At 37.1% G+C, this 26,854-nt stretch overlaps 2 protein-coding genes across 4 annotated transcripts; one reads left to right on the plus strand and one right to left on the minus strand.

Annotated features, from left to right (window-relative positions):
- The first annotated feature begins 672 nt into the window (after positions 1-672).
- Positions 673-25,769, plus strand: csnk1e (casein kinase 1, epsilon). 3 transcript variants are annotated; one of them, XM_028477100.1, is made up of 11 exons: positions 673-896; positions 5,250-5,360; positions 5,465-5,575; positions 11,575-11,723; positions 14,065-14,293; positions 16,195-16,365; positions 18,663-18,811; positions 18,901-19,099; positions 22,137-22,282; positions 23,492-23,557; positions 24,536-25,769. In XM_028477100.1, the coding sequence occupies exons 2-10, from the start codon at positions 5,285-5,287 to the stop codon at positions 23,522-23,524; spliced, it is 1,263 nt and encodes a 420-aa protein (XP_028332901.1). In that variant the 5' UTR covers positions 673-896; positions 5,250-5,284; the 3' UTR covers positions 23,525-23,557; positions 24,536-25,769. The 3 variants fall into 3 exon arrangements, with proteins under 3 accessions (XP_028332901.1, XP_028332900.1, XP_028332902.1); XM_028477099.1 differs by having other exon boundaries at positions 673-891; XM_028477101.1 differs by having other exon boundaries at positions 673-891; positions 11,578-11,723.
- On the minus strand, positions 1,329-4,631 carry LOC114481851 (putative protein TPRXL). Its single transcript, XM_028476907.1, has 2 exons — positions 4,627-4,631; positions 1,329-2,217 (listed from the first exon to the last, which is right to left on the minus strand). The coding sequence occupies exons 1-2, from the start codon at positions 4,629-4,631 to the stop codon at positions 1,329-1,331; spliced, it is 894 nt and encodes a 297-aa protein (XP_028332708.1).
- Positions 25,770-26,854: the final 1,085 nt, after the last annotated feature.

The raw sequence follows: 26,854 nt of genomic DNA on the forward strand, positions 1-26,854 counted from the left end.
TATTTATTGTTGTCTGGTCATTTCATTTTGTGTCGTTTCACAATGTCCATTGATCATTTTAAAACCAAAAAATATCATACTCAGTAACGGTCGGGTGTAGAAATGTAACAAATTACTGTACTTCTTTTAAAACGTACAAGTAAAATTACTGATTAGAATTATATTTCCCCACGACCCTGAAAACAGGAGCATGCGGATCAGACAATGGAAGGATGGATGGAAATATACTAAATAAAGTACAAGTACCCATAAAAACCACTCATTTACAGTAAAGTGAGTACTTTGACCTCTGTGTTTCTCATTATGAATATGTGAACCTCAAGATGGGTCAATCAACATTTTTCACAATAGAATTTGAAACAAATACATTTTTAATAATGGAAATTGCAATGAAAAGAAGAAGAATTTTTTTTTTTTTTTCTCATGTACTTCTCGTGGGTACACGTACCTCCAGTTGAGAACCACAGGTTTAGTGTGTTGGGCCGTGTCTAATGGAGTATTGATGAGTATTTAAGTGTATGGTCTGAGAGCGTCATTCATTCATTCATTCATTCATTCATTCATTCATTCATGCCTACAGCAGCAGCAGCGTTAGCAGCATTAAAGGCGGGGTGTCTTTAAGACAATCCGGGCACCTCCGCCAGTCTGAGCATGACATCATTGATACAGTGTGAAGTGAAGGAGTGTGTGTGTGTGTGTGTGTGAGAGTGTGAGCTCAGTCCTGATCCTGCACTAAACATATCTCATCGGTCGTTGCTGTGTGAGCAGAGCTGGGATGTGTTTTCTCTCTTAGTTCACCGATTATTACCGAATGAGTCACGTGTTCAACGGGATGAAGGAGCCGTGCGGAGCCGCGTGGGTGCGTCGCTGTCCTGGGTCCTGATTGAGACGGTGAGGTGTGTGTGTGTGTGTGTCCGTGTCCAGTGTGTGTCTCCAGTGTGTGTGTGTCCAATGGGGTCGTGATCTGCTGTTGTTATAGATGCGCACTATTTAGAGTTCCTGAATGGAGGGTGCGGTAACGGCAAACATTACCACATATCTGTGTGTGTGTGCGCGTGTGTGTGTGTGTGCTCGCGCGCGTGCGAGCGAGTGAGTGTGCGAGCGTGCATGCGTGTGTGTGTGTGTGTGTGTGTGTGTGTGTATAGGGGTGGAGGACTGGAGGTGGGGGGTGGGGGGGCTGCAGCCTGATGTGACTTGGGCTTTAGATCATGTGCAGCCTTCCTTGTTTGTTTTAGTTTACCCAGCAGCAGCTGCAGCAGCAGCTGCAGCAACACTGTGGTGGTGTTGGTGTTTCTAATGTCGATTACATCAGTGTTGGTCGAGTACTGTTAAGGACTGTTGGATGCTGGTTTAGGACTGTTGGATGTTGGTCTAGGACTGTTGGATGCTGGTTTAGGACTGTTGGATGTTGGTCTAGGACTGTTGGATGGTGGTCGAGGACTGTTGGATGTTGGTTGAGAACTGTTGGATGTTGGTTGAGAACTCTTGGATGGTGGTTGAGGACTGTTGGATGTTGGTTGAGAACTGTTGGATAATGGTCGGGGACTCTTGGATGGTGGTCGATAATTGTTGGATGTTGGTCGAGGACTGCTGGATGTTGGTCGAGGACTGTTGGATGTTGGTCTAGGACTGTTGGATGTTGGTCGAGGACTGTTGGATGTTGGTCTAGGACTATTGGATGTTGGTCTAGGACTGTTGGATTGTGGTTGAGGACTGTTGGATGTTGGTTGAGAACTGTTGGATGTTGGTTGAGAACTGTTGGATGTTGGTCGAGAACTGTTGGAAGTTAGTTGAGAACTGTTGGATAATGGTCGGGGACTGTTGGATGTTGGTAGACAATTGTTGGATGTTGGTCGAGGACTGTTTGATGTTGGTTGAGAACTGTTGGATGTTGGTCGAGGACTGTTGGATGTTGGTCTAGGACTGTTGGATGTTGGTTGAGGACTGTTGGATGTTGGTTGAGGACTGTTGGATGTTGGTCGAGGACTGTTGGATGTTGGTCTAGGATAGTTGGATGTTGGCTGAGAACTGTTGGATGTTGGTCGAGGACTGTTGGATGTTGGTCTAGGACTGTTGGATGTTGGTTGAGAACTGTTGGATAATGGTCGGGGACTGTTGGATGTTGGTCGAGGACTGTTGGATGTTGGCTGAGAACTGTTGGATGTTGGTCGGGGACTGTTGGATGTTGGTCTAGGACTGTTGGATGTTGGTTGAGAACTGTTGGATAATTGTCGAGAACTGTTGGATGAGGACTGTTGGATGTTCGTCTAGGACTGTTGGATGTTGGTGGAGAACTGTTGGATGTTGGTCGAGGACTGTTGGATGTTGGTTGAGAACTGTTGGATGTTGGTCTAGGACTGTTGGATGTTGGTTGAGAACTGTTGGATGTTGGTTGAGGACTGTTGGATGTTGGTTGAGGACTGTTGGATGTTGGAAATAAAATAAGTATTTTAGAACAAAACCAGCTATATATATATATATATATATATATATATATATATATATATATATATATATATATATATATATATATATATATATATATATATATACATATATAATTGTCATATTGTAATTTTCTAAATCACCAAAATAGAAAACTCAATATATCTTGAATCTCGATATATTGCCCAGCCCTAACCTGAATCACAGCCTGTAATATATGATGTTACACAACTACACACTGTTGTTATTTTTCTCTCCCTAAGCACTGGAGACAATCCATCAACATGTAATAACAATTAACACCACATTCTTCAAATGACGTCAGGAATTAATGCCAACATCCTACTAATTGGCTCTGATGTGTGTTGTTTTAGTCACTTTTTCACACTTATTCTATTCAGCATTCTGTGTTAAATTTGACAGCAAATTTTGACTAAATCTGTCATAGATATAGTCGAGTTTTTGCATTTTATATAGATTCATTTCAGTTACCATTTATTAACCTGATATTGGATGGTACTGGGACTAAAATTCATCTATGGCAGCCCACTATATTATCAGCAACACCACTAGAAGCCGTAATTAAGTTGGTGATTCTCAACATGTGGCTCTTTATGTCTTAATTTTAATTATTATCCCCCCAGAAAACATTAAAAGGGGGAAACTTTTGAATCCCCTTTAACCTATTTCATTTGGCCATTTTGGAATTTCCTTTGTCCCATTTTTGCCCATTTTCAAAACTTTTTTCAAACTTTAGCTACTTTTTGCCAATGAATATCCTTTTTTCCATATTTTTTGTCCATTTTTGCAAGTTCTTGTTGACACTTTTATCCATGTTTTGTCATTTCTTTAATTTTTTTGGCCACTTTTCATCCCAAAAAGCTAACGTTTGCCCAATAAATACCATTTTTTTCCTTTTCCCCCCTACATTTTGCCTCTTTTTGTTCTACATTTTTGCCCTTTTTTATTATTGTTTGCCACATTTTGCCTATTTAAACTAACTTTTGCCATTAAATGGCACCTGGTTCCTCTTTATTTGCCCATTTTTTTGGCCTTTCTTGTCTTCTTTTGGCCCATTTTAGTCACTTTTCACTCTTTTTTGGCACTTTTTTGCCTCTTTTGGCCACCTGTTATCATATCTGCCTCCACTCGCTCATAAAAAAAACAAAACCTAGCGGACCGAATCTGCCCACTTTGGGTTGACGGCCCACCTGGATGATGCCCGGTATGCCAGATGACCAGTCCACCCCTGGATGGTATTGATGTAAATACAAAAAGACAGATTTGATGTGTTCTGATTTGATTTTGTCCAATGTGACCAAATTATAGTTTATTTTTTATGAGTTTACGTAAATATCATTTTTTTTTTTTAAGTTAGTCATAATTTATTATTGTCACAAATGTAGTCAACAAAAACTATAGCTACGTCCAAATATTCTTTCCTATCCACTTTTCCTTAACCCCCTAAAGTGTTTAAGTGGCAGCCATGATAAGGAGTGTTCCAATTCTCTTAAAGCTAAGGAAATGAAGCTCAATGCTTCCTTTATAATCTCCTTTAGCCTAGGAAACACTGATGCATCCTTTACCAAAGGAGGCCAGATAACGCTGCCCCACAATTCCTTGCGGCGACAACATTTAAAGGGACACGCTCATCTGAGCGTTCAAGAAACTCACAATGACTGACAGACATTCTGTTATTCTATAAAACAGGATCAGAGACATTTTTAGCCAAATTGTGTTTTATTCAACATATTTCATTCACCTAGGAATGCTTTTTGCGGTTGTACATGTGTATGCCAATGTAACAATTTCTTAAAATCATACATATTTTGGATTAATGTTGATTTATGAGTGGAAGGTGAGTGTGAGCAACCATCCTCAATGTTAAGTTCTTTTAGTTTCGCTTTTGTTCCTCGTTGCCTGGTAGCCTTTTTTCCTTTGATTTACATTCAAACCACGTGATATTTGAGATTATATCTGCAGAAAGAGTCATAAATGTGCTTTTAGTGGTTCATTTTCACAAATGTTTAGTTTTTTCACCACAGCAGACGTCACTAACCTTTGCCGTCCTGCGGATTATTACGTCACGTAGTGGAAGTGCGTCTGATTGTCATAATAACGTGATAACTTTTCCCTAACTCCTTTAGGAAGTTTCCTAAAACCTTTCCTTAACCCTGTGACCTCATCTACGGGGTTAAGGAAAGGTGGATAGGAAAGGAGATAGGAGAGACTATTCGGACGCAGCCTAACATGAAAATATTTAGTCGACAAATTTAACACTGGTTTACATATGGTTTATTTTTCCCATTACTTTTTGTTACAAACGAACATAAACAATAAAAAAAAAGGAAATATTCGGGGTTATTTTTTTTCCATTACTTTTTGTTTCCAACGACCATAAACGATAAAAAGAAAATATTCTGGTTAATTTTTTTTTTTGTATTAGTTTTTGTTACAAACGAACATAAACAATAAAAAAGAAAATAATCTGGTTTATTTTTCTGTTACTTTTTCTTACAAACGAACATAAACGCTAAAAAAAACTGAATATTGTGGTTTATATTTTTCCATTAATGAAGTTTAAAATGTTATTTTGTGAAGGAGGGGTTCCTTGAACTTTTGCCTACTCCTTTTGAGCACTTTCTCATTTGAATACACGTTATGTATTGTACATAAAATGTGTTTTTTTTTATGTTGCTCAACTAAATAAACAATTCAGTCTCCAGCTTTGCACCAAATTGTCATTCTTGGTATAGATCTGTGCTGATTGTGTGTGTACACGTGTGTGTGTGTGTGTGTGTTAGTTGAACCCCTCTGTGACCGTCAAAGCCCAGGAACCATGGAGTTGAGGGTTGGAAACAAATATCGCCTTGGTAGGAAAATCGGAAGCGGATCGTTTGGAGATATTTATCTCGGTGAGAAATTCCAACCGTATCAATGTAATGAATATACGCGTCATCTTGTTCCATTTTGGGCTGCTGCTATTTAAAAACCCAACTCCTCTATTTCCTGTGATCAGGTTCAAACATTGCTACAGGGGAGGAGGTGGCCATCAAACTGGAATGTGTGAAGACCAAACACCCACAGCTCCACATCGAGAGCAAGTTCTACAAAATGATGCAGGGTGGAGGTAAGACACACATCTGGGTTGCTCTTGAAGCCCAATCGGGGGACAATCAGGAGTTATAATAACACACTGAGTTATAATAACGCACTGAAAGGGAAAAGAAACGCAAGAGCACTTAAAGGTCCCATATCATGCTGTTTTTCACCCATCTCCTTTAGTTCCAAGAACCCCAAAAACGTAGTATTCGAGGTTTATTTTCCCAAACTCGCCTGTTTTCTAGAGTTTTAGAATTCGTGTATCATTCGTTCATTAGTTTTTCATTATGTAACAAAAACATGAAAAATGAAAAAAAAAACACTCATTTGATATTTGTTTCCAAAACCAAAATTAAAAAACGGAAAACGCGTTGTTTTTCAAATTCAAGCTGTTTTGCTTCAGTACAGAAAACAAAAAACGGAAAACGAACACCTTTATTTGTTTTCTCCATTACCGATTTGCCAAAGTACGTGACCTGGAAGTGAAGCGTTACACATTCCGAGATATTTTCAGCTTTGCAACACTTAGGAGTCTCTAAATCCTCTGAAATGTCCGTGAGGAGGTTCTGTGCCCAACACCAGCTAAGGCGAAAAGGACACGTTTCGGATGCACAGTTGGAAGCAGCGACATTGTCATGCCGAACTGCCGTTAGCATAGCCGTTAGCGTCGGATGAGAGTACACTTTCGGGTTACGTACTTTGGCAAAATGGTAATGGAGAAAACAAAAAAAGGTGTTCGTTTTCCGTTTTTTGTTTTCTGTACTGAAGCAAAACAGCTTGAATTTGAAAAACAAGGCGTTTTCTGCTTTTTCATTTTGGTTTTGGAAACAAATATCAAATAATGAGTGTTTTTTATCGTTTTTCATGTTTTTTTTACATAATGAAAAACAAATGAACGAACGATACATGGATTTTTTAGCCTCTGAAAAGTCACTTTCTGAGCAACTCAACACAAACAGGCTGATTTGCGGCCTACTTATGCATATTCATGAGTGGGCGTGTCTATAGACGGGACACTGACTTCCTCCTCCTCGCATGGTGACTCAGGGCCAGAGGACGGCCCGCCCTCCTCCCACCCACTCTGTAGCCGAGCTCATGCTGCTTTCTAAACACGAGACAGAGCGTGGGGGCGGGGCGTTCACCGGTACATACATAGACTGTAGAAAATACATACAATGCACTGCTGAAATGCTCACATTTGTGGGCGTGTCTGTTTACATGTCAATTACGGCCCAGAGCATCCTGGAGGCACGGCTTCTCCAGCTCAGTGCTGCGTCTAATTCGTCATCAAAGTGGGAACGCGTCATCACATTGAAGCGAGGTGTTTGGGCTCACCCTGCAGTAAGAAAGGAGAAAATCACCCTCTTACTAACGATTGAGGGAATCAATGAAAAAAACACTTTGGACATGTGTATGAAGCACTAATATCACTTTATCATGTTTAAAGCACAGAAAAGTTCCATTCACGTTCATTCAGTGACTTTAAAAGGCTTTCATAAGTTCTGTCTGAATACTTCCCTATCAGTTTAATATAAGACAATGATAAGAAGTCAGACTTTATCTGTTCTGTGACTTTTGTACTTTTTGGTATTTGTTTACCTTCATCTTCAGTAATCAATTCAAGTTTAGCTTTGTACATTCTTTAAAACTAAAATACACACTGGTAAGGAAGCGTGTTGCCAGTTTGGGTAATTTCATGCCCTTTGTCGCTGTTTCGAAATCCAGGACTGTGTTCGAAATGTCACACTCTATACAAGTGTTTCTCAAATGGGGGTGAGAGAGAGAGAGAGAGAGAGAGAGAGAGAGAGAGAAAGTGGAAAATGAACAAATAAAGTGTCAGCCTTGGTCCCCACCCCAGGCATAAGATGACCAGAAATGATATAAAAACTATAGAACTACCGTATTTTTCGGACGATAAGGCGCACTATCAATGAATGAGTCTGACTGGGTCTATTTTCATACATAAGGCGCACCGGTTTGTTGTTGTTATTATTATTATTATTATTATTATTATTATTATTAAGACGCATTAAACGAAACAAAATAGTCAGATAAGTCAAACTATATTCGACTCATTAACAATAACTCAACATTGTTCCGCTTTAACACATAAAATACAGAACAATACACTCACTTCAGTTCAGTATGTTGAAGCACAGTACAGGTACATGTTGCGAAGATTCGGGGGGCCCACCGATGCTTCTAAGGACTATGCACTCTTCAATACTGATGGACTGTGAACATGTAGTCCTGTATTTTGGTCATGAGAGACTTTTGGAAGGGAATTGAAAGACTGGACTGTTGAGAGAGTACCGGCGTATTATCCTGTGGAAAGAGACATGTGATGTCTGTGATACAAACCTGTTCACTTACCTTTCCTTAAAGTATAAAAATGCTGGAGAATTAGGGAAATGTCTAGCAACATTTTTTTTTTGTGGGGAGGGTGTTGCGACCTAGAATAAATGTTCATTGTTATTATTATTATTATTATTTGATTTGCATTTTTATAGGGGAAATTACACTGAAACGGTTAAAAAGAAAAGTGAAAATGTGTTCTTAATTTCCATGTTAATTAAGCTTATATTTTATGTTCGGGCAGAGTTCGGGTGACGTCATCAGCGGGCGCCAGTGGTTTTTGTTTTTTTTTCCGGCAGTGGTTAGCAGTGTGCAGCTAGTCCGTGTATGTGTTGAAAACTACACAAAAACTACTTGAACTGGGGAGAATAAAGTTGTCGAATGATGAGACGGAGTCATGTCTGCTTGAGGGTGCAACAAACATATCAGTGCCAAAAATCCATTAAGCAGTGCAGCTTCATAGTTTACCAAAGTTGTACTAAAACATTTTGACATATTAATTTCAAACATAAGGCGCACCTGATTATAAGGCGCACTGTCGATTTTTGAGAAAATTAAAGAATTTTAAGTGCGCCTTATAGTCCGAAAAATACGTTATATCTATTCGGGAGGCACTAAATCAATGTTTTTCAACCTTAGGGTCGTAACCCCATGTGGGGTCCCCAGAAATGTTTGAAATATTAAAATAGATTTTTGAAATGTTTCAATTATTATTATTCTTTTAATATCACTACTGTATTTCTATATTTAATATAAATCTAGTTTAACTAAAATGCAGTAAAAAAAAAAAAAAAAAAGAAAAGAAAAGAAAAGAAAAATAGAAATCTGAGCTCAAGCGTGATCAAAAACTAATGCTAGGAAAAAATGTCTTTGGGGTCACCAGAAATTCTTGATATCAACATGGGGTCACGACCTAAAAAAGGTTGGGAACCAATGCACTCAATACTGTTGCTTTCCACTTATTTACAAAATGAGATTATCTAAAATGTGTGTTATCGCTCTTTCATTCCATCATTATGTTCTATAGTTGTTTTTAAATCGTTTTCGAAGCAAAATGTTGAATAAAGGCGGTACTTGGATTCAGAAATCAGAGAAAGGAGGTACGAGAGCCAAAAAAGTTTGAGAAACACTGCTCAGGGGTTCCCAAACAGGGGTACGTGTACCCCCAGGGGTACAGGAGCACATTTCAGGGGGAACGTGGAAAGATTTAACAATTAATTTAAAAATGATTGGGAAATATTCCTATAGTTCCGTTTAAGGGTATTTTTTTTTGGACAAATTCACCACAAAATAAAAGTTCTATTGCCTAATAAATTATTATATTTTCTTGTAATTTATTGAAACTGGATAATTTTAAGCTGTGGAGGCCACTTTATTACACTTCTGACAATAGGAAACAATAATTAGCTACATTTTACATACGAAAAAAAATCAATTTTGGCTATATACATGTCATTTTTAACATATATTGTCTTTTAATGTTCAGTGTTGTATTTCTTGTATATGTTATGTTTTATTGTACACACTCATTTGTGTTGAAACGTGCTTTATGAATAATTTGGATTTGGATATATCGCAATATTTCACAGTGCCATCAATCCAAAAAAAATGTCCGAATCAATTTTTTAATCATGTCTTTAACATCCGACCTTGTTTAACTACCTCACTCCTCAATGCATTTTAGCTTAGAAGTTGATTGCATTATATTTTCAAAAAACATACTGGGCACTTTTATACTTGTACTTGAGTACTGAAAACTAGTACTTTTGCCAGTTCTGGACATTTGTATTCAGTGATATTGCGATATATCGCGATATATCGTATCGTGACACACAAGTCGTGAATCGTATCGTCAGATTCATGGCAACGCACACTCCTAATGCTGTATGCTTTAGAGATAAAAGCTGAAAAAATTAAATTAAATTAAGACACTTTTAAAATCGTGCCATCAAGTTGGTTTACGGATGACGACTAATGCACGCACTATTTATCACACTGATCAATAGATCCATTCAGATACCTGCTCAGACTGGATTAGACGATGAATTCTGAATTCTACGATGAATGTACAGTAAGTGAGTGATCTGAGGAGAGCGTCTCTTCTATCTGACATACATCTATAGTCCTGCCAGTTTCACAGCCGAGCTCTCAGGCCTGCAAGGTTTTTGATGGAGAACAGTCAGTGAACGATGACTCATCACTGGACTCTTATATGTACGTTTAGGCTTACGTGCAGTGAGAGGAACCGCATAGTTGTCATCAGACTGTTCTGGTTGACCATCTGATCAGGGCTGAGGGAGAGGCGTTATTAGGTGGACAGAAACAGAGCACTCAGCTGCTGCGTGAACACAAGGGAAATGAGGACAAGAAAGCAAAAGATGTGCAAAAAAAACCCAAAAAAAAGAATTGAAAATGTAGACACTGTATTTCAGATTGTCTAAAGCAGTGTTTCTCAAATGGGGGTACGCGGGAGGACTACAGGGGGTACTTGAGAGAGAAAAATTGACAAACGAAAGCATTAAAAATATGGGGTTTTATAATGTTTATTTTTAGTTCAAATTGATAATCATACTAAATGTTACCCAGCAACTCACAAAATGACAACAAAGACACACTAAATGACAGAAAAACACACAAGATCACTACAAAAAACATTAAAAAAAAAACCCCCAAAAAAAACATAGGAAACAACCAAATGACACCAAAAACACACACGCTGAGATAGAATCGTTCAAATAATACCAACAACACACAAAAATGACAACAAAAACACACAAAATAAGATTTAAAAAAATATACTGAGTAATATAAACAGCAGACAAACAACAACAAAATACACAAAACGACACAAAAACCACACAAAATGATGACAGAAATGACCTTGATAAGAACGTGAATGAAAGATGACCATAAATGACAAAAACTGTAGAAAAAAAAACTATTCAGGAGGCAATTAATACTGTTTCATTCCACTTATTTACAAAAGGAGATTCTTTAAAATGTGTTATCGCTCATTCATTCCATCATTATGCTCTATTGTTGTTTTTTCACAGAAAAAATCACAGCGGGGGCCATAAAAATGTGATTGTCTGATCCAAGGACCACTTTATTAACATTCATGTCAGCATTTAGAAGAATGACCAATCTGAAAATGAACACAAGCCTGAAAACCAACATTTTGTGTTTTTAAACTCATTTTGTAGATTTTCACGTCTATATGGCAAATTTTTGTTGTCTTTTTGTGCGTTTTTCACGTCATTATGTGTGTTTTTGTTGTATTCTTGTTGTCCTTTTGCGTATTTTTCTGTCATTTTGCGTACGTTTGTGTGTCTTTGTTGTATATGTTGTTGTTTCTGTTTTTTGTATTGCCTTTTTGTGTTTTTGTTGTTACATTTTGTTGACATTTTGTGCATTTTGCTGCCGTTTTCGTTTTCTGTGTTTCTGAAGTTTTGTGTATTAAGTTGTTTTTCATATAACTTCCAACTTCATGAATTACAATTTTGTTTTGGGGGCCGCACAAAACTAGATCCAGGGTCGTATATGTTGCCCAGGCCTACTAGGAATGAACATTTTCAAAACATTTGAAAATTTACAAATAATTATTTGCTTGTGTTTTCACTGTTTCCTCCTTTACATCCTCCTCTGATTTAGTTCCATTTGCTCCCCAAAAAGTAGGAATCCCGTCCATTAAGTGGTGCGGTGCAGAAGGCGACTACAACGTTATGGTGATGGAGCTGCTGGGGCCGAGTCTGGAGGACCTTTTTAACTTCTGCTCCCGTAAATTCAGCCTGAAAACTGTCCTGCTGCTGGCTGACCAGATGGTGAGACACTCATAATGAAACAGAGTCTATGAGCTAAAAAAAAAAAATCACCTCCCACAACTTCCATTATAACCAGTTACTTTCTGATTTTTGATGGCGCCATTAGCATTCACTCACTGTTCATAAAAGCAGCGTATAGGCTTTGGACAGATAGGAACTTGCCATTAGGGTCGATGTCTGAAAGTTAGTTTGTATATTAAATAATTCAGATCCTTTAAGTCTGAACTGACGACGGCTTTGGACTGATGTGAACCTCAATCTGTGACGTTACAGAGATTTCAGTAAAAGGATCAGGCTATATATAGACTGGACTTCAATGGATCATTGAATATCTGATAATAATTCTCTACCAAACCTCTGAAGCTTGAGACAAAGCACTTGTTCTGAGTATTTTCAGCTCCCTAATCAAATATTGTCCCAATCTAGAGCATTAAACCTCCACCAGGCCCTGTAATCCCTGTCACTGAGGTCCGACCGCTTCTCTTTTATCAGCCTTTTTAATCCCTCATATGTCCTTTGTTTTTTTTTTTTGTCCCATTTCTTCTGGCGACTTTGACCTGGTTTTCTAACCTCTCATGCTGTTGTTTGTGTGCTGTCTCGCTTCTCCTTTCTTCTTCCCATCACTCCTCTGCTCCGCTTTAGGGACATTTGATGACAGCATAATATACAGTAGATTTTATGCATATAGGACATTGATCAAAACCTGTAAATCAGATGTTCTTTCACCTGTTAATGAGGTTTACGGCTTTCAAAACATCTAATCTTACATAAATCTCTTGGTAGCTTTGAGAGTGCTCTGTGTTTTCTATATTCACGACTTTATGTGTGCAAAAAAAATAAATGGTAACACTTTACTTTAAGTTTTATACATAAGGCTGACATTACATTGTCATTAGCATGAATAAGGTGTCATAAAGGCTGTCATTAGGTGTTGTTTGCTAAATTATGACACCTTTGGAGCTATGTTGGCATTTTTTGGGTTAGGTGGAAGGATCTAGTGGGCTTAGGGTTAATGCTAGGGGTAGGGGTTGAGGTAACTCAAAGTTAGAGTAGCGAACAACACCTAACGACAGCCTTCATGACCCCTTATTCATGCTAATGGCAGGTGTCATGTCACAATAATGACAGCGTAATGTCAGCTTTATGTATGAAAGTTCAAATAAAGTGGTACCCAGTAAACTGATTTAAAGAAAAATAGTGAATCGGTTGGTTTTACTTTGATTATTTTAGTTTGAACATCGGTGTGGCCTGTCGGAAAACAAAAATAAACAAAAATCAATTATTATTTTTTTAGCAAAAATTTATTTTCCGGTAGTGCCCATGTGCTCGCATGCGCATATATGCGCATATGCAATCTCAGTATAATGCGCACTCAGTACGTTACACTGGGCCGTACGTTGCCCGTGTCTGATGTAGACCAACAGCACACTGTTGCCTAGCAACAGCTAACATCAATGAACGTGCGTAATATCCTGACCAAAATGGCGGCTCCCCATAGTTTAAGCCCCAAGGTATATATATATATATATATATATATAGGTATATATATATATATATATATATATATATATAAAGGTGCACATATTGTGTTTATTGGTAATACATTAAACACATTATTTGTTATATTAATTTCCACTATAGGTATCCTTTAAAAAAAGCCGACCTCCATCTGTGTACAAAACATTAGGGATTGCTTTACAACTGTTACCCATTGTATTGTATTTGAATAACCGAGTCTTTATGAAGAATTATCTCAAAGCACAAGTTGTACGTTGTTTCCTTTTCTTTCCCTTTTTCCTTTACATGCCTAAATCTATTGAATCTATTCAGGCCTGATAATGAGGCTGAACAGCAGCCCTCCAGGACGGGACTTGAGACACACCTTATTAACTGTAGCTAATGTTAGCATAACAATAGCTATCAGTAGTTTACTCCCCATTCCAGCACTAAAGGCAGTAAAGCTCTTCATAAAACTGAATATTTTCCCTCCACATATCCCCAGCATCTTAAGACAATTGTGTTTTTCTAATTTGAAAAGCTGAGTGTGCCTTTTTTTGTTTCCAAAACTCGTCAGACTGATGCTAATAGCCACTTGCTAACAGCTTCGAGATAGCGTCCGTCTCAAGCAGCAGCTTTTAAATCCTTTTTAAATGAGATTCCAGGCACTACTTTAGCTTTTGGTACAAAGTGACGCTACAAAAAAGATTCACAAAGTTGATCAGAATAGTTAACGTGCTAAGTGAAATGGTTTCAGTACCCCATTAGGAATTTAAGACATAAGTTTATCAAAAAGCAAAGTATGGGATGAGATTAAACCCTTCTGTGTCTGTTTTTGTTTCAGATTAGTAGGATTGAATACATCCATTCCAAGAACTTCATCCACAGAGATGTGAAGCCGGATAACTTCCTGATGGGACTCGGAAAGAAGGGCAACCTGGTGTACATCATAGACTTTGGCCTGGCAAAGAAATACCGGGACGCTCGCACGCACCAGCACATTCCTTACCGTGAGAACAAGAACCTTACCGGTACCGCACGCTACGCCTCCATCAACACCCACCTGGGAATCGGTAAGGTATCAACCAATGAGGGAGTGTCTTCATGCTTTTAACCGAGAAAACTCTATGACACGTACATATTTGGCTCTCGTATAGTGAGTTTTATTCTCTAAGAAAATCTTTGTCTTCCTATGGGGTGCTGTATGTAAAAACTAACTGAACATTTAGCTCCTTCTTCCTTCATTTGAGACAGAAATTCATGTAAAACAGCACGTTCTATATCGTTGTTAAAAATGTGTGCGCGTGAAAAATAAATCTAAATGTAAATGTTAAATCTAAATCCATCCATTTTCAGACCTGCTTTGTCCTATTCCAGTGTTTGTGGGGGTCTGCTGGTGCCTATTTCTGGCACACACTGGGCGCTAGGCCAGGGTACACCCTGGACAGAGCACCAGTCCATCTCAGGGCAACACACAGACAAACAACCATTCACATTCACTCCTACAGGCAATTTAGAGACTTCAGTCATGTTTTTTGGATTGTGGGAGGAAGCCGGAGTACCCGGAGGAAACCCATTCAAGCACGGGGAGAACATGCAAACTTCACACAGAAAGGACCCAAATGTCCACCCCAGGGCTTGAACCCAGGACCTTCTTGCTGTGAGGCAGACATTAGGCCGCCGCGCGCCCCTTTAAATCTAAATGTAAATGTTACATATAAATCTAAATGTTAAATCTAGGTCTAAATTCTAAATGTAATTCAAATGTTAAATGTAAATGTTAAAACGGTCACCAAGTGTAAAGCTAAACATTTAGAACTTATGCAAAGTGGGCAAGTCAGCACTTGTCAATCATGAGGCCCCACCCACACCATCGACTGCGGCTCTGTGAGTGAGGAGAGGGGAAGAGCGAGACATTGCGGGACTGCTCCAAACTGACAAACTCGAAAGAGCGTTAATGAGTTGTGTGCACATCAGCTGAGGACAACTGCCCTCACACAGTTTCAACTCACATTTGCCAGCGATGAAGACACACAGGATGCAGAAGACCTTGAAGGGTGGGGTGTGTGGGCCAAGCCGCGTGATCGACAGGCTGACCTGCCCACTTTGGATAATTTCTGAACATTTAGCTTTACACCGATTTTACATTCATATTTAGATTTTACATTTATATTTATATTTTACATTTAGAGTTCACTTTTACATTTAGATTTAACATTTAGATTTCACTTTTACATTTAGATTTACCATTTAGATTTCACTTTTACATTTAGATTTCACTTTTACATTTAGATTTACCATTTAGATTTCACTTTTACATTTAGATATAACATTTACGTTTAGATTAATTTTTCATGTTTACACATTTTTAACAATGATATAGAATAGTGTTTCTCAAATGGGGGTACACGATGATACTACAGGGGGTACTTGAGAAAAAGAGAGGGGGAAATTATCAAAAGAAAGAATTAAAAATATATGGTTTTATAATGTTTATTTTAGTTTTTTAAAAATGATAATATAATATTGGTGATAAAATGATCCTGATTAGAACATGAACTGAAATGCAAGGCTCTGTCTTGGTTCCACACAAGGCTGGAGATGACTGGAAATTACAGGAACTATAGGAATAATTCTATTCAGGAGACACTAAATACTGTTTTATTCAACTTATTTACAGAGTTGGATTGTTTGAAATGTGTATCACTCATTCATTCTGTCATTATGCTCTATAGTAGTTTTGTCATTGTATTCTGAGCAAAATGCTGTAGTCGGACAAAAGAGGTACTTTGATTCCGAAATAATAGAAATAGGGTACTGTATTTATATAACCACTAATATAGAATGATACATCTGTCTTAAATGAAAGAAAAATGAGCTAAATGTTCAAAATATGTGGGCTATGAAACAGTGACCAAGTTTTTACATTCGGCACCCATATCTTCCTGCCTCCTTTCTGCCGTTCTCTTTCTAGAACAATCCAGACGAGATGACTTGGAGTCCCTGGGCTACGTTCTCATGTACTTCAACCTTGGCTCTCTGCCCTGGCAGGGGCTCAAAGCTGCCACCAAGAGGCAGAAGTATGAACGCATCAGTGAGAAGAAAATGTCCACCCCCATTGAGGTGCTCTGCAAGGGGTATCCCTGTGAGTGATAGACATAAGAGATAATGGCCCTCATTTATCAACCCAAACAGGTACAAATCTGAGTGCACGTTTGGTCGTACAATAGGAGCAACATGTGATTTATGAAACATTTGTATCTGACCATTCCCAGCGTACCCAGCATATAATCGGGTGTTGATAAATCCAGCGGCTGAATTCGACCTTAAAATCTTCCAGGTTCAGAGGCCCCGCCCACTGAGGTCAAACAAACGCTGGCAAGAAAAGAAAGGAAATCATCTCACATTTGAAGTGTAGCAAAACAAAGATATCCTGGATAAACTGGATTTAAAGTTACGGTTTTGCAGCGTTCCTGTCCTGTTCCATGTTTGCTGCGCGTTTTTCATTGTCAGCCCCCGTGTAAAGGCACTCATAGGTGACATCTGCCCCACTGTGTGCGCAGCATATAGCTTCACAGCAGAGATCCTGGAGAGACACACACAAATATGCCGTTTATATCAGCTTCAGTTGTCCGCAGGCTGCGCTTGTACATCAGGCATCGCTCCATTCACCAATGGAATGTTGTACCAAACAGGTCAAAATAATGTCACGTGCTTCCTCTAGATCTATGGTATACAGTAGTGTTCCCCTGCTGAACAGAAGCATGGACAGAAGCAATGCTCCTGTGATCTGGGTGCATGTTGCGCACTATTGAACCTTTGCGCTCATGCTCAGTAGCAGGATTTATTAGTGGGTTTAAGAAAGGAAAAGCAGTGGCTATCCGTATGGTTGCCATATCATTTTACAGACATTCTAGCCGTACACAACGCTCCGAATTGGCCAGTTTAGGTCACGTGACTAAGACTAAACCTAACCATAAACGAATCCTAATCCTAAAAATTGTTGCAATATAGGGTTATTACATAATCCTAACCCTAAACCCTTAACCCTAACCCTAAAAAATGTTGCGATATAGGGTTATAACTAGGGATGTAATGATTCACTCAACTCCCAATACGATTCGATTCACGATACTGGGTTCACGATACGATTCTCTCACGATTTGTTTTACAAAATGGGACTGTAGACAAATTTTTTTTTTTGGGAAGAAAACTAGAAAATACTATACTATTTTCCTTTTATTTTTCATTTTCAAAAGAATTCCTTGATAAACTATTCAAAACAATGCAATTTAACTAAAAATAAATCTTGAATGAAATAAATAAAGGAATAATACAAATGAAAATGAAGCCTATTAATTTAAATTCTGGTTCTATAATAAACAATGCAAAACTGCATAATAGTTCTTTTTCTTTTAAAAATGCAACTGAAAATGTATTTTGTGTCTTAACAATTGGACTTTAAAAAAAAAAAAATAAATAAATAATAAGTATAATAGGGATGTAACGATTACTCGTAAGGCAGTTAAAAATCGATTCATAGGTATCACGGTTGATATCGATTTTCTGAAAATTGATTCGCAGTACTTTTTAACCAGCAGAGGGCGCTATCCACAAGTGTAGGCGGCGGGCGGAGTCTGCTAATACTTTCTTTCTGGCCGCCTTCTACTCTTAAATATGTTAATAAATGATTCATTACCCCTTTAGCACCGAAAGAATATCTGTAATATTACTTGAATATCTGTAAAAGTCACGTTTTTCTATTAGTTCTGTCTGCTAGCATAGCTTCTCTTCTTCACTGCAAGATATCAGCATGCCAACCGACCACTGTGTTACCAGCACCCTCTGCTGGTCCAAACAAATACGACGTAAATCAGTGTAATCACGTTTTGTTTTTTGTTTTTTTAAAGTCTAATTGTTAAGGCACAAAATACATTTTCAGTTGCACTTTTAAAAGAAAAAGAACTATTATGCAGTTTTGCATTGTTTATTATAGAACCAGAATTTAAATTAATAGGCTTCATTTTCATTTGTATTATTCCTTTATTTATTTCATTCAAGATTTATTTTTAGTTAAATTGCATTGTTTTGAATTGTTTATCAAGGAATTCTTTTGACAATGAAAAATAAAAAGGAAAATAGTATCGTATTTTCTAGTTTTTTTTCCCAAAAAAAAAATTTGTCTACAGTCCCATTTTGTAAAATAAATTGTGAGAGAATCGTATCGTGAACCCAGTATCGTGAATCGAATTGTGTCGGGAGTTGAGTGAATAGTTACATCCCTAGTAAATAACGAAGCTTACGTGAATCTGGTCAAACTAAATCCGAACGTATGAACGGTTGATAAATGAGGGCTTTTATGACTAAACTAAAGAAGAGAATCAAGAAACAACACCACCTCCCAGTGCTTAAACCGTCTGTCTCTGATGTGTTCCTCCCCAGCCGAGTTTTCCACTTACCTGAACTTGTGTCGCTCCCTGAGGTTTGATGATAAACCAGACTACTCATATCTGAGGCAGCTTTTCCGGAACCTTTTCCACAGACAGGGTTTCTCTTATGACTACGTCTTTGACTGGAATATGCTGAAATTTGTAAGAGTCTCGTTTTAACACATCAGGAGGTCTTGTGTTTTCCTTCTATCAGAAGAACGTTGACCTTACATGTGACGTTGTGACATCAGGGCGCCAGCAGAGCAACAGAAGATGGAGAGAGGGAGCGGAGAGAGGGGAAAGAAGGGGAGGAACGGGCTGGAGGAGGCCAAAGAGGAGCTGGAGGTCGAGCCCTGCCTTCTGGTCCCAACCTTTCTGCAGCCAATAGAGTCAGGAATGAAGGAGACGCGGCTCCAACAAACCCAGCAACACGAGGAGCTCAGCAGTCAGGTGAGGCAAGGCACATTTACTGTATTTCTATAGCGCATTTCATACACAAGGCAACTCAATGTGCTTTACATCAGTGGATCCCAATCTTTGTTGTCCTGTGTACCGCCTTTGCATATTTGTCAAATCATGTGTACACTCATCATATCATAAGTTCCTCTCCATATTTTCATATACTTTTTCACTTGCGGAACAACGAGCTCTCCTAAACCCCTAACTGTGTGTCCAACATTGGTTCCCTATTAATGTATTTATTTATTTTTAAATACCATCCACTTTTATGTGATTACTTCTATAGTAAGTAAATATGGTTTCCTTTGTAAACATTTAGCGAATTATGTGAAGTGTGATAAAATAGCCTCTACAGCATAAAATACTCCTGTTTTGCTAAAATACAATACAATATAGTATTTTTTTTTAGCAATACTGTAAGTTTGTGGTTAATTTGTACAAAAAAAATTGCCTAAATAGGAACTAATAACATTTCTCAATTATTTTTGAATTAATTGTTACATTTTTCTGAGTACCCTCTGCAATGTGCCCCTGTAACCCTAGGGGTACACGTACCCCTGTTTGGGATCCACTGCTTTACATGATTATAAAGTGCAACAGAATACAGTTTAAAAATCAAGAAGAACATTTAAATCAGCAGTAAAAAAAAAACTTTAAATCAACAATAATATGATTAAAAATCTCCTTGAACCAGCAGTTGTTTGATGAAGACCATTACAATAGTCCAGTTTGCTGGAGATAAAAGCATGGAGGAGCTTCTCCTGATCTTTGACTCATGCAACATTTCACTGTGGAGATGTTCTCAATCAGAAAACCAAGGTTTTGATCTTGGGCTGCGTCTGAATACTCCCTCCTATCTCCTTTCCTATCCACTGTTCCTTCACCCCTGGAAGTGTCTAAGTGGCGGCCATGATAAAGAGCGTCCCAGTTCTCTTTAAGCTCAGGAAAAGAGGCTCAATGCTTCCTTTATAACCTCCTTTAGCCTGGGAAACACTGATGCATCCTTTACCAAGGGAGACGAGATAATGCTGACCCACAATTCCTTGCGGTGACAACATTTAAAGGGAAACACACACCAGAGCGCTTTCTGAAACTCACGATGACCGATAAGTAACGGAGATCATGTAAGTTCAATGCAATAAAATACCTTGAACAACATAAAATTAATAATCTAAAACCCAAATTTTATTATATGTAAGACATATTATCAGATTATAACTGACATAAAACAGACACTCTGTGGTTCAAGAAAAAGGGATCAGAGACATTTTTAGCCACATTATATTTCATTCAACATAATTCATATTAGTGAGTGGAAGGTGAGTGAAAACAAACATTCTCAATGTAAGTAAGTAAGTAATTTATTTATAAAGCGCTTTTTGCAGATAAAATCACAAAGCGCTGTACAGAGTTGTGGTAAAAATACAAGTGCAACATCATAATAGAATAATAAAACATGGCTGCATAAACATCTTAAGAGCAGCAACATCAAAGGATAATAAAAAATTTAAATCCAGTTAACTAAAAGCTTTTCTACAAAGTGAAGTCTTCAACGGTTTTTTTTAAAGTGTCCACACAGTTGAGCTCCCTGAGAGACTGGTGCAGGTTATTCCAGAGTCTGGGACGGGTTTTAAATTTTGTTTTTGTGCCGTTGTGACGTTCTTTTAGTTTCACTTTTATTCCTCGTAGCCTGGTAGCCTCTTTTCCTTTGATTTTATATTGTGATCATCAGAAAGTGTTGTAAATGTGCTTTTAGTCCATTTTCGGAAATTTGTAGTTTTTTCACCACAGCAGACGTCACTAACCTTCGCAACCGTCATATTATTACGTGGAAATGTGTCTGATTGTCAGAACAAAGGTGATGGCCTTTTCCTTACTCCTCTCCTAACACCTTTCCTTAACCCTGTGACGTCATCCACGGGAGCTTTTAAAGATGGAGACTCAAGGCAAAGTGTGTGTGTGTGTGTGTGTGTGTATATGTGTGTGTACTTAAGTAGTTTTTTCTAGTATCTGTACTTGAGTATTTATTTTTTGAGCGACTTTTTACTTTTACTCCTTACTTTTTTAAACAAATGCCTGTTCTTTCTACTCCTTACATTTAAAAAAAATTAACTTGTTACTTTTAAGACCTTCGTAGATGACGTCACCACGTAAAAAAAAACACAAAATGTTGGTAGTTTGAGCTTTTTTCTGTTAGTTTTTAAAATGTTAAACTTGGTTTAACTGAGCATTTGCATGTTCTTTTCTTGAAACATTCTAATTACAAGTATTTATTATGAGTGCTAAATTCTCCAGTATTCTACAAGTTCCTAAAAGAATAAAATATATGACATTTGCTGGTTTTTAAACCAGCAAATTTAAGGAACATTTGTTTTACTTTTCACTCTTTTACTTAAAGCTCATCTCCGGAGTTTCTGAGAAATCTATGTTTATGTATCATTCTTTTGAAATGCGAAAAAATACCTCACTAGTCTTTCACTATGGTCTACTGCCGGTGGTCATTCATATACATTTATATATATACAGTAAGTCTCTCCTTCGTCCTATAGACCCCTATACAAAAGGAACGATCGTTGAGTGCACCCAGCCAATAGGCTTCGACTTCCTGTTTTTGAGACTGTCAATCAAAGTGAATGTGGAACTGTGCACGGAAAAACAAAACGTGCATCACAACAGCAAACAGGTAAATATGATTGTGGCTCTTACCTGACCCATAGACCGAGATCAATGCGACCCAATGCAATCTTGTTAAGTTCTGCGATGCGCGTGCAAAAAAAGTAGAGGTGTGGCTTCTGGTAGATTGGCAGAGGCAGGGGGAGGAAGTGAAGCTGTTTAGGGCGGGACATCAAGACGTTTCTCAGAAACTCCGGATATCAGCTTTAAGTACATTTAGTAGCATGTACTTTTTTAATTTACTCAAGTAAGGGAGCAACTTCAATACTTTTACTTTTATAAATGTAATTTTTTATTCAAGTATCTATACTTTACCTTGAGTACTGAATGCTACTTTTGCCACCTCTGGTTTCAGGTAACCGCTCTCCTCAAGCAGGAAGGGCAGAGCGAGCTGAGCGGGAGAGGAAAGTGGCCATGAGGCTTCATCGAGGAGCTCCAGCTAACGTCTCCTCCTCTGACCTCACCGCGCGCCTCGACCAATCACACATCACTGCATCACAGGTAAGAACACTGATGCATTCACAGCATCTTCTGTCCTACGTTTCTGTTAAACATCACAGATAAAGCTCTTTTTTTTTTTTTTCTTTTTTTTATTTATGAATTTTAACATTTTATATGTGACAGAAGACAGAAAAAGACATACAGCCAGGCACTAAGTATACATAGAAATACAGTTCAGAGTTCATTATAAGCACAAGTAGACTGGTGCTTAGGTCTGGTGCTTGATTATTCTTTACCACAGATAATCTCAAAAAAGAAAAAAAGTGTTCTATACTTTCACAAATATAATCTAGTTAAAATAAAATGCAGTAAAATAAATATATGAGCTGTTGCATCCTGTTATTTTTTGTGTCTTTGTTACCATATTTATTTTTTTACATTTGTTTATTTATTTATTTACTTTTTCAATTATGCATGCTTTACACACATATATATATATATATATATATATATATATATATATATATATATATATATATATATATATATATATATATATATATATATATATATATATATATATATATATATTGCATTTCCACATTCAGCATTAATTCATTTGTAATTATGTCTTTTTTTTTTTGTCCCCATAATTTAAAACTACATAATGTACAATTAAAAAGCTTTCAACTCATTTAAATTAAATTTTTTTCACTACATCAACATCTTCCTCCTGCACTCGGGAACTCATAATTCTTCTGATTGGTTACATTAAAAGTTTAACAGATTTAACAGATTTAATTCTCATACATTCTATAAAGTGTCTCTTTTCTTTCTGTTTACAATAAATGGGAGTAATAAATGAATACACATTGATGCCAGATATCTTAAAATCCACTTTACATAGGATTAAATACTGCTAGACCCATCTGCAGGTTTCTTGATAAAGATATAGTAAATATCCATTAATTCATTTTCTACTGTAATTAATATATTGGCAAAATTCATGTTTTTTTTTTTTTTTTTTTTTTACCACAATACAGTAAATATAAAATTGTGCTTTTGTACTGGGACAGAGAGGAGGTGTGATGTCAGATCAGTGAGATTATTAAAGTCAAATACTTGACCTCAAACAAATAAATGGTGCAGTTTAATGTTCAGTGTACTTTGGACGCGTATAACAGTAAAACATAATGTCTGCTTTTACTCTATATGTAAGGATTTGCACAGTGATCCACTGTAAGCTTCTCATGTTATCTCTACTTTCAGGTCAGTGTGCCAGTTGAACATCTGGCAAAGTGAGTTCATAACTGCTGCATGGCAGATCAGCGACAGGTATGGACACATACTGTACAACAGGGGTGCCCAATCCTGGTCCTCAAGAGCCCCTATCCAGCATGTTTTAGATGTTTCCGTCTTCCAACACACCTGATTCAAATGATTGATTCATCATCAAGCTCTGCAGAAGCCTGAAAACGATCCTGGTCATTTCAATCAGGTGTGTTGGAAGAGTGAAACATCTAAAACGTGCTGGATAGGGCCCCTTGAGGACCAGGGTTGGGCACCCCTGCTGTACAACATGAGCACACGCTCACACTCACACTGACACTCACTGGTTAGTACAGCCTCCATTATTGACATGTTGAATACCTCAGCAAAAAAAATAAATAAAAACATACAAAATGACCCTCAAAACACACAAAACAACAATAAAAACACATAAAAAGGGGAGAAAAACACACATGATTACAGAAATTTGCACCAAATGACAACAAAAACAATCAAAGTAATTGACTTTTAACCACTCCTTCAATTATCCCACCCTAACTCCTTCTTCCCTGTTCCTTTCCCCCTCGCCAAGGTGCAACACTGCCCTCTCTTTTTATATTTTCCCTATAAAAAGTTTTTCTTCCTTAGGGAGGGCTGCTGATGGTCACAATTATGCAATAAAATAAACATATTTATTTAATTGCATTAATAAAGCATGCATAGCAAAAAATAAAAGAAATAGGAGGACCTCTAGTGGTCAAAATGTTTACGACAAGTCAAATCAGGTGCCCCCTTTGCCATGGACTGGCTTCATTTAATCTGAGAAAAAGTATTGGATAAAGTGACAGAAAATAAACCCTTATCCTTGAAACTGTCCTTTATTAAAAACCTTTATTTAACCTGAATAGTAACATTGGGATTAAGAAACTCCATAACATAAACTCACGCTTTTCCGAAGCCAAACTAAATGGTCAAAACTGGGATTTGATGCTTGTTGTGAATGTTATTCTCTACATTAAAGTAACATTTGTTTTCTCTATCTAGGATACAAAGACCCCACACTTTCAAAATGAATGAATAAAACCACGACTGAAGGAGGGCAAAGAGTCGATGTGGCAGGCCCTTTTTTTAAAGGATGGTCAACAGGTCTCTGTCAGTATGTGTCTGTTAGTATGCAGTGTGACATGTCCCATGATAAGGCTGGTGGGAAAAGAAATAAAACAACAAATGCTCCAGTTTTCTAAGCTGGAGTTGAATGTGTTGCAAGAAAAGGTTTGGGGAAAGGATGTGAAACAATAAGCATCTACAAACCCCTGTGGACTTCTATTAATGACATCATCTTAGCAGCTCAACTTGCAAAAAATAAAATAAAATAAAAAATAGACAAATAATCAAATGCACAAATTTAAAGTAATTATTTTGTGGTTTTACGACTGTGATTTAAACAAAAGTCTACCAAACTATTAAATGCTACGTATGCTGCTTATGGTGAGCTTTAATGTAAATACATATGTAAACAATTACCTGGAGACGTATTGAAGGAGAGAAGTGAATGTAGGAGTGTATGGTGTGTGGATGCCTCATGTCAGTAAATGTGTTTCTCTGTCTCGTCCTAAGGTTTGTCCCACCTTCAGCTAGACTTATGAGGGTCTGATCGACCAATAGGATGGAAGAGGGATAGAAATGAAAGGTTCCTATTTGAGCAGGGAAGACATTGACGTAGCATTGTGTGAAATATCAAAGGCGTTGTCCAGCTTGTATCACCTGGTATGAAAAAAAACCTAATCGATCTCTAATCGATCAGGTCTGGTGTTCAGGGTTGGGGTCAATTACATTTTTTCTGTTACAATTACATTTTCAATCATCCATGTTCAATTACAATTCAATTATGATTACAGTGACCATCTTTTTTCCCGATTACAATTCAATTACAATTATTTTTTTAACCTCAAAAAGTCAATTATATTTACATTCTCAATTACTAAAGTTAAATTACATTTAATCCCAATTACCAAGCCTGGATTAAATAGCCTAATTAAAATCAACCATCTTCTTGTGTTAGCTTTCTGTTAGCATCTCTTATGAGATAATGGGTCCTAATTAAATCAGCTGTAAAATACATACAAACTAATATCTATCATCGAATTTCTTTCATATCCATTGATTGCCTTGTTAGGCTTCCTAATCAATGAAAATATAGGTTTTAATATTTGTAGTGTGGGCGTCTGAGCCTTTTTGTGTCGATTTAAATGTTTTTTCAATGATAAAATGTGGAAAAGCTTGATCGGAAACATATTTTAATAATTATTAACTACACATGTGTAGAACTGTACATAGAACTGTAACATGGTTCCCCAGTTTTGCGTTAAATTACAATTGACAATCACAAAGTCAATTATCTAAACTCAAATTCAATTTAATTATGATTACGAAAGCAACAGAATATTTTTTTATAATTACAATTACAATTATAATTACGCCATAATAATTAACATAATAATAACATAATATATATAATTATCAATTACGGGATTACAATAAACGTTTTTAATTAAAATTACATCTTTTATTCATGTTCAATTACAATTACTTTGACCAGCATTTTTCTCCAATTAGTATTAAATGCACTATTATTATTTGTCCCCTAAAACTCAATTACAATTACGTCCTAAATTACTAAAGTGAAACTACAATTAATCACAATTACTAAGCCTTTAATGGTTAAAAAAAAACTGAACCTTCCTCTTCTGTTAGCATATTTTATGATAACTGGTCAGTTTTGACCCATGTCTTAAATTATCAGTAAAATACACTAAAACATATTATCTATAGTGCACTTTGTTGCACTTCAGTATACCGCTAGATTTCTTTTTTTTTATTTCTTTTTTTTTTTATTAAACTGGTGAATTGATCCTCAAGAGAAGTGACAGGTAGTTTGAAAAGTTGATATGAAACATATTTTAATGATTGTTTATTACATATGTGTAAGCCATAGAAGTGTAACATGGTTAAATTGTAATTGACAGTTGTTTTTTTTTTTTAGAAGTTTAATGTTAATAACAAATAAAAACTCCATCATCTGAACTCAATTACAATTCAACTACTATTACAAGAGCAACTACAGTTTCAATTATAGTTACGTCATCATTGTAATTAATTGTCAATTACATGATTACAGTTATAATTGACTCCAACCCCGGCTGGTGTTACATGTTTTTAGTTCCGTTGTTCATGTAAAAAAATATATATGTAAATAACTTTCTCCAGAATGTGACGGATTGTTCAAAGATGCAGAGCGAGAGAGAGAGAGTACAGTTCCCCTCTTGGCATCCCTGGGACAAAGAGGAGAACCTTTAAGAGTCT

This window comes from Gouania willdenowi, chromosome 19, assembly GCF_900634775.1.
Source record: "Gouania willdenowi chromosome 19, fGouWil2.1, whole genome shotgun sequence".
NCBI classification, from domain to species: Eukaryota; Metazoa; Chordata; class Actinopteri; order Blenniiformes; family Gobiesocidae; genus Gouania; species Gouania willdenowi.

Excerpts from the sequence above, each read along its gene's own strand:
- csnk1e (XM_028477100.1), top strand. The coding sequence starts at position 5,285 with ATGGAGTTGAGGGTTGGAAACAAATATCGCCTTGGTAGGAAAATCGGA. Across the intron at positions 16,366-18,662 it reads GCTCTGCAAGGGGTATCCCT|CCGAGTTTTCCACTTACCTG; the intron begins GTGAGTGATAGA and ends GTTCCTCCCCAG. Across the intron at positions 19,100-22,136 it reads ACGAGGAGCTCAGCAGTCAG|GTAACCGCTCTCCTCAAGCA; the intron begins GTGAGGCAAGGC and ends CTCTGGTTTCAG.